This window comes from Prosopis cineraria, unplaced genomic scaffold (assembly GCF_029017545.1).
Source record: "Prosopis cineraria cultivar Desert tree isolate PC_DT_omini unplaced genomic scaffold, ASM2901754v1 PC14, whole genome shotgun sequence".
NCBI classification, from domain to species: Eukaryota; Viridiplantae; Streptophyta; class Magnoliopsida; order Fabales; family Fabaceae; genus Prosopis; species Prosopis cineraria.
This window is the reverse complement of record NW_026555345.1, coordinates 3,014,758-3,022,759: the sequence shown is the minus strand read 5'-3', so window position 1 is coordinate 3,022,759 and position 8,002 is coordinate 3,014,758. Positions and strand designations below refer to the sequence as shown.

At 34.5% G+C, this 8,002-nt stretch overlaps 1 protein-coding gene across 1 annotated transcript; it reads left to right on the top strand.

The window, feature by feature from the left end:
- The first annotated feature begins 2,480 nt into the window (after positions 1 to 2,480).
- Positions 2,481 to 6,437, top strand: LOC129293660 (abscisic acid 8'-hydroxylase 4). Its single transcript, XM_054931740.1, has 9 exons — positions 2,481 to 2,798; positions 2,886 to 3,210; positions 3,467 to 3,616; positions 4,151 to 4,399; positions 4,524 to 4,613; positions 5,038 to 5,116; positions 5,372 to 5,478; positions 5,615 to 5,733; positions 6,104 to 6,437. Exons 1-9 carry the CDS (start codon positions 2,581 to 2,583, stop codon positions 6,192 to 6,194), a joined length of 1,428 nt encoding a protein of 475 aa, XP_054787715.1. The 5' UTR covers positions 2,481 to 2,580; the 3' UTR covers positions 6,195 to 6,437.
- Positions 6,438 to 8,002: the final 1,565 nt, after the last annotated feature.

Genomic DNA, 8,002 nt, shown 5'->3' with positions numbered 1-8,002 from the left:
ATACTGGACGACTTAGAATAATGGTTTATCCACGTCACAAATGCCTATGACGTGAAATATCATTAATCACGTCCCCTTTAATAATAAGTGAGGTCATTTTTACAAAATTCACATCCCCTTTATCGGTGGTGGACGTGGCTTATAAAGAAACCACATCCCCCTCTAGTAAGAGAGACATGGTTTCTCATTGTCTAGTTCATAGATTAAGAAATCACATACGTGGTTTCTCATCTAGATTCACAAACCACGTCCCTTTCTACTTATAGGGGGACATGGTTTTTAAAATTTTTTTATATATAATTTGCATTTATTATACAACTAAAATAGAATTTACCAAAATATGTCAAAGAAACAATCAATTCATACAGCGAAAGTTTAATAAATAGCAATTCATTTACAACTATTTATATACTATCACAACAAAATACACCAAACGCAATGAAAAAACAAAATGATTGCACCTATAATTATAAAATTACCTAAAATAATAAGTACATATTTTCATGGGCTCAAATAAAATTTAAGCATCATAATATCATATACATCATCTAAAACTAAAATTAATTGATCACATTCTTAGGTCAAAACAAAAATCACATTCTTGCTTGGAGACCTGTTCAAGAAAATAAAAAAACAAGGAAAAAAAATACCTAGAGAAAAGAGAAGAGGCCCTTAGTCGTGAGTGGCTGGGTTTCTTCGTTCACAGAGCTGCGGAGAGAGACAGAGGCAAGGAGGAAGCTAGGAGATAAGAGATAGAGAGCGAGGGAGGGAGTTGAGAGATGAGAGACAAAGACAAGGAGAGCTGAGAGAGAGAGTGAGAGAGGGAGCTAAGAAAAGAGAGACAGAGAAAAGAAATGAGGAAGTTGAGATGAGAGAGGGAGCTATGAGGGAGATAGTGAAAAGAGATGAGGCAGCTAAGACAAGAAAGGGAGCTGCGAGGGAGACAAAGACATAGCACAGGGAGTTAACACACTAGTTTTGAAAAAAAAGTGAGTATGCATGGAGTTCAAAATTTTAACATATTATACATCCCCCTCCTAGAAGGGGGACGTGTATTTGAGAATCCACATCCCCTTTAGAATCCATGTCCCCTTCCCAGTTGGGGGATGTGAATTAATGTGTGTGTGTGTGCTTTTTTTTTTCAATCAGCTAGATTGACAAAAAGAAGAGATGAAAGCATGGAATTGAAACCCGGACCGGACCGGACGGATCAACTCGAAAATTGATGACTCGGTCTCTTATCTGGTCTAGGTTTACTCCTAAACTGGTAATGAAATGAACCGGTGTAACTCGGGTTCAACCCGATATAACCCGGTTAACCCGATGGGTTGACTGGGTTAACCTGGTTTTTTTTTTGAATTTTTTTTTCATTTTTAATTTTTCAGAGTGCTGAGTTCAGAAATAAGATAACAAAAAAAAAGTAAAACTAAAGTCAAAAAATGAAAAATTAGAGGTAGAGTATGCTAAGTTCAATCCAAATTTTCAAACAGCATTTAGTTCAGCCTTTCATATGTGTCTCTCCTCTCTCGCCCTAACCTAATCATCGTCTCTTCTTTAGCTTAGTCTCCGTCTCTTCTCTAGGCTCCTGCTTTATTTTGTCTCTTCTTCAGCTCTATCTCTATCTCTTCTGTAGACTTTTGAGATTGAAGAGTTATAATTATAATGATAGATATTTAAAGTGTTGTATTTTATTACTGTTAGACTTTTGAGTGGTTGGATTTGATTGAATGTTTTTATAATTAATGTCTTTTTATTTAAATTGTATTATTTTAATTATGACCGGTTTGCCATCGGTTCAACCCTAATTGAACCACTAACCCGTGACCCAGTGCCATGATCGGTTCAATGACCGGTTCGATTTTACATACCTTGGATGAAAGTGATAAATGTACCAACAATGAAAATACAAATAGAATAAGATGATTGGATAGTAGCTAAAATTTTAAATGAGCAAAGTATAAGAATTTAAAATTATAAAAAATTATAATAATAAATATATTTAAATTTTATAGATTCAAATCCATAAATTTTCATGTACCAAATAAAAAATTTGACCTAAATCATAACCTAAATTCAAATCACTATTAATCTGAACGTAGCGTGAAAGATTAGTTTTCCTGTAAATCCATTAATTGATAGTCGCAACTCGCAATTATTGACAAAAAAAAAAAAAAGATTGTCGCAACTCGCAAGTCCGCAAAGCCGTTAACCAAATTTCGTATCTGATTGAAATGCTTGAACGGAAATTGTTTCGTTTCGTTGTTTCTACAAGCTTTTTTTTTTTTTTTATTGGGGGGGGGGGAGGCTGGCGTCAGTTGCCGTCCTGATTGTATCAAAAAAGGTAAGAGTATTAACATTTGTGACGTGATTATTTCTAAAAATAATTTCTGGCCAATAGAAAAAAAACCTATTTTTTCATAGCCGAAAACTTCTATATAATCCGCCCCTCTTGCCTCAGCCTGATGTCTCCACCAAAATCATCCATAGGTGCCCACGCGACGCCCGTAAGCTTCCTCGCTGCAACATCGAACTCATCAAATTCACTTCCCCACACGCACACACACAAACAGAAGGAGGCGCATGTGTATGGAGATTACTGCCATATCTCTGCTACTCACCATCATCGTCCTCTCCACTTGCTTCGTCTTCCTCTCTTATCCCTCCATGAAAAAGCGACGAAACCCTCAAGAACTCACTGCTAAACTCCCTCCTGGCTCAATGGGCTGGCCTTACGTTGGAGAAACCCTTCAACTCTACTCTGAAGATCCCAATCGCTTCTTCGCTTCCAAGCAGAAAAGGTTCTCTCTATCATATCTCTTATATATATTGCTGTCGATCTCTTCCATGAAGCTTATAGGTCATCTCAGAGCTTTCTTAATTTGCAGATATGGAGAGATCTTCAAAACGCACATTCTAGGGTGTCCCTGTGTGATGCTGGCAAGTCCTGAGGCTGCGAGGTTCGTGCTGGTGACTCACGCGAACCTGTTCAAACCCACATATCCCAGAAGCAAAGAGAGACTGATCGGTCCTTCTGCATTGTTCTTTCACCAAGGAGAGTACCATTCTCGTCTCAGGAGGCTCGTCCAAGCTTCTCTTTCCCCAGAAGCTATCAGAAAACTCGTCCCAGATAGCGAATCCACCGCCATTTCTGCTCTCCACTCCTGGGCTTCTCGTCCACAAGTCATCATCATCTTCCACGAAATGAAAAAGGTATGTCATCATGATCAGTCTTTTTGTAAATATATAAGTATGTTTTGAGACTAACGTGGGTGAGATCGATCACAAGAAATGTCTAACTGAAAGAGGAATTTGAACTTGAGAGTTGAAGTTGGCGCTGGGGATATAGGTCTTGTCTTATTCGTTGTTATTTATGACACGCATGGCGTTGGATTTTGTTATCATCTGCGGGGCTATATTCTAATAATGTCAATGAATTATTGCTGCTTTATTTACGACCCTGTGACAGTTCTCTTTCAACATCGGTATCCTGTCTGTGTTTGGTCACTTGGATAGCAATTATAGAGATCAGCTCAAAGAGAACTATGCCATTGTTGACAAAGGTTACAATTCCTTCCCAACCAGCATCCCTGGAACTGCTTACTCCAAGGCTCTCCTGGTAATTAACAATCATTTCATTTCATGCTTATTTTCTTACTTTTTTTACACTTAACATCATTATAATTTGTTTCACCTGATTCACTCCGTTTCAAAATACTAGTCTTTTTAAGGTTTGTATACCGAGATTAAGGAATACAATTAATGGGTTAGAATTTCATTTAATTTATATTTTCAAAGTTTCCCTTATTTACGTAAATGCCATGCATTCAAAATATAAACAAGGGCGGATATGGAGTAATAATGGAAAAGGTATCAACAAATAATAATGTTGCATTAAAATTCTAAAAGGGCATGTGAAATGGAACTAAATTTTCTTTCTAAAAATACCAATTAGTATTTTGAACGGTACGGGAGAGGATATATTAGTATTTATCTGAATGTATAATTATCGTGTATATTAAAATAAAAAATTTAAATAAAATTTTTACCTCTCGACCTTAATTTAATACAGAAATTAGATTTCTTATATTTTTATTTATATGTTTAAATAAAGTGTAATACACAAGTAATAAATTCATGATTCATCATCAAGGCAAGGAAGAGAATAAATGAGATCATTAGCGAGATAATTGGCAAGAGGAAAGAGCAGAGGGTGATGGAGAACGATCTTTTGGGGCATATGTTGAAGTACAAGGACGAAAAGAGCCAAGCTCTTAGTGATGATCAGATTGCTGATAACGTGATCGGAGTCCTATTTGCTGCTCAGGACACAACAGCCAGTGTCCTCACATGGATCCTCAAGTATCTTCACGATGACCAGAAGCTTCTTGAAGCTGTCAAGGTAAGAGAATAGATTTGTCATATCCAAGTAGGCCACAAATATAACAGTGTTTGAATGTGATTAGGAAGATCTCTGTGCATCAGTGTATTTAATTACTAACTAGTCAACAATAACTGTGATGCAGACAGAGCAAATGGCAATTTATGAAGCCAACGAAGAAGGAAAGAAGCCCTTAACTTGGAGTCAGACGAGAAACATGCCTGTTACTTATAAAGTATGTTAACAGCGATAAAGTTAAGATCTTAAATCAGGAAATGCAGAATAATATAATTTAAAAAATATTATAAATTTTAAAATTAATTACATTAAGCAAACAATATAAGAACCTAAATAAAATCATACATATTTTTATTTGGGCAAATTATATTGAGAACGTTAATATAGAATTTAAATTTAGACTCCACATATTTTTATTGAATTTCAAGAGTTTAAAATGCCAAAGATATGGGGTACAAGGATGTAAATTTTCCATGCTACTTTTGTAATTGTTCCCATGTGAACTCCTACCACTCACACGAGCGTGGGTACACGTAGGTGGTCCTACACTACTAGTTCTTTCTAGGAGCTAGGCTAGAGGGATTTTATTGTTTCTTTCATGAATTGGTTTTCTCATTATAAGAATACTGTTCATTTCGCAGGTGATACAGGAGAGCCTCAGGATGGCTAGTATCATTTCCTTTACATTCAGGGAAGCTGTAGAAGATGTAGTGTACAAAGGTAAGATTTAAGATTATGAAGCATAATATATTTTTAAACAATAATATAATTTTTAGTCCATAATTTTTTTAATCATTAATTTAATTCCTAAACTTTGATTTAATATAAGTCAATGATTGTGCTTTTATTGACTTAAGGAATTATAAAGATATTGGATTGTATCAAGTATCAAAGGTTATATTTTTCTCTTTTTTTACATCCTATTTGGTGCATGAATTGTAAATAATATGCTTTATTAATTAATGAACTGTTCAGGATATTTGATACCAAAGGGATGGAAAGTTATGCCTCTGTTCAGGAATATCCATCATAATCCAAAATTCTTCCCAACTCCTCATAGTTTTGACCCTTCAAGATTTGAGGTAGGCTGTGGGAGAATAGATGATGAGAAGGCTTTGAATATTATTGCATTCAAACTATAAATCGTTTTCTTTTTGGAAAAAAGGGAAAGAGGAAACTAAATCAAAATTGCAAATATTTTTTGTATGGATCATTCAGGTTCCTCCAAAGCCCAACACTTTTATGCCATTTGGAAATGGTGTCCATTCTTGTCCAGGAAATGAGCTAGCCAAGTTGAATATGCTCATTTTTATCCACCATTTGGTCACCAAATTTAGGTAACTCCTCTCTCCCCTTCATTTCACTCTGAAATTATTTTTCATTGAAAAAAGGTTAAAAAATAATTGCTTACACATTTTTAATAATATTTAACATAGCTAATTATCCTCACAGTCAATGTTCTTGTAAAATTTAATAAGTTTCATATTAAAATTATGTATATGTATATATATTATTTATGATAAGAGCGAACACACACTCATTACGTGATGCCTACTTTTTTGAAAAATTAAAATAAAAAGTGTAAGTCAAGAAAAAAACATTTAATTAAACAGTTTTAGTTTCTTTATGATTTGTTTGGCCAGCATCATGTTTAACAGAATGAGGACGGACATTAACAATTTTTTTTTTTTTTATGTTGGTTGGCAGGTGGGAACTGGTGGGAAATGAGAAGGGGATTCAGTACAGCCCATTCCCAGTGCCTCTCCATGGTCTTCCTGCAAGATTTTGGAAGAAGTAATTATATTTTATTATTTCCCTTTTCCTTCTTATTATTTATTAACTACTAATATTTCCATAATCGCTCCTTAACCCTCCAAAAGCCTCTCTGTTTTTTTTTTCTCGAGTGAGGTTAATTTATATGGCCTTTCCATTTTTCTTTAATTTCTCTATATATGTAACAGCTTTGTACGTACCTATTAATTTGTAATTGTAAGTGCTGAGATATTAAAAATATATATACACGTTTAAGGCAGGTGTTTAATCTCTGGGTATGCAGTTATATTAATTAAATTATTTTTACCATATTTATTATATATTAGCAACTCCTCTACCTCTCTTTCTCATCGAATATGATTAAATCCGACCAGTTGGCTAGGGTCTGTTCAAGTTTTTTTATCAATAAAAATTGGTGTATATAGATTGCTTCAAACCAAATAAAAAGTTTTAATTATATAGTGTGCGTGTGTGGATTTCATTCATATTAGTTAAAAGAATTTGTTGAATGTAAAATAATATTTGGAGACCCATGAGAATGAGATACATACCATTTGATTTTCTTAAATAGTCAAACTTATGGTAATGGTTAATAAGTTATCAAGTTTGAATGTAAAGTAATATTTGGAGACCCGTGAGCATGAGATGCATAATTTGATTTTCTTACATAGTCAAACTGATGTTAATGGTTAATAAGTTATCAAGTTCGAATGTAAAGTAATATTTGGAGACACATAAGAATAAGATACATAACATTTGATTTTCTTAAATAGTCAAACTCATGTTAAAGATATTTTCTTTTTTACGCTTGACCAACCCCAAGTATTTGTCTCCTTTATTTCATCACGTTCACGTTCTCTAAACATGGCAATAAAGGGGGCCAAAAAAGTTAAGCAACGTGGCTACGTTTGCATGGTGGGGAGTGCCTATTGATTGACGTTGAGATTCACGACCTGCGGTTCATAAAGAGCCACGTGTTGCATACTAATTAGGCTGCGCGAAAGGAAGACACGCCTTTACCCAGACGGATCTATAGGTCTTTTGGCAGAATTATATCCCTTGCTGATCCTTCAAAAATGGCATCCCACTAGCGCCGCACAAAAGGTTGAATAAAATTGAACTTCAACCTAATCTGGAATTTGATTTTTTGTATGAAAATGGTTGAGTTAGGCAATACGTAATCTGATCTGATCTTATAATAATCTGAAAATTAATAGGATCGGACTTGGTCCATAAAATTTAGAGACTGGTCCTGTTAGTCCAGTACTCACTTGATCTTTTTTTTTTTCTTTTTTTCTCTATGATAAGCAATAATCCATTTTAACTTAGCAAACTCAATTAAGATAATAAACATACTTGTAATCATAATAAATTCATAATGATTTCTAACAGTAAAAAAAATATGTAACAAAAGCATTCCTCTGAGTCTGCATACCGATCACAGATGTAACATGTACAGCATGTCAAACTCCCTGCAAGCATTTAGAAGTGGCTATCCGATCATCACTCTGGTCAAAAGTTACACTGAAAGCAACCAGCATAGGACCCCAGCAGACTTCCCTATAAAACTCAATATTGCCACATCTGTGATAGCATGATAAACGGATCTGCAACAAGTAAAATTGGAATCCCCACAAATGAGTAGCATATACAAAATGAAGAGCCTTAACATGCTAAAATATTTGTTTCAATGTCACACACATTATTGAAAGCAATCATGGTAGCATAATCAAATAGAAATTCCACATATATGAAAGAACAGCATAAAAACTCTAAAAAGATAGAATTAGTATGATTAGCTTTGTAAGAGAGCACATTTCCACAAAAACATTC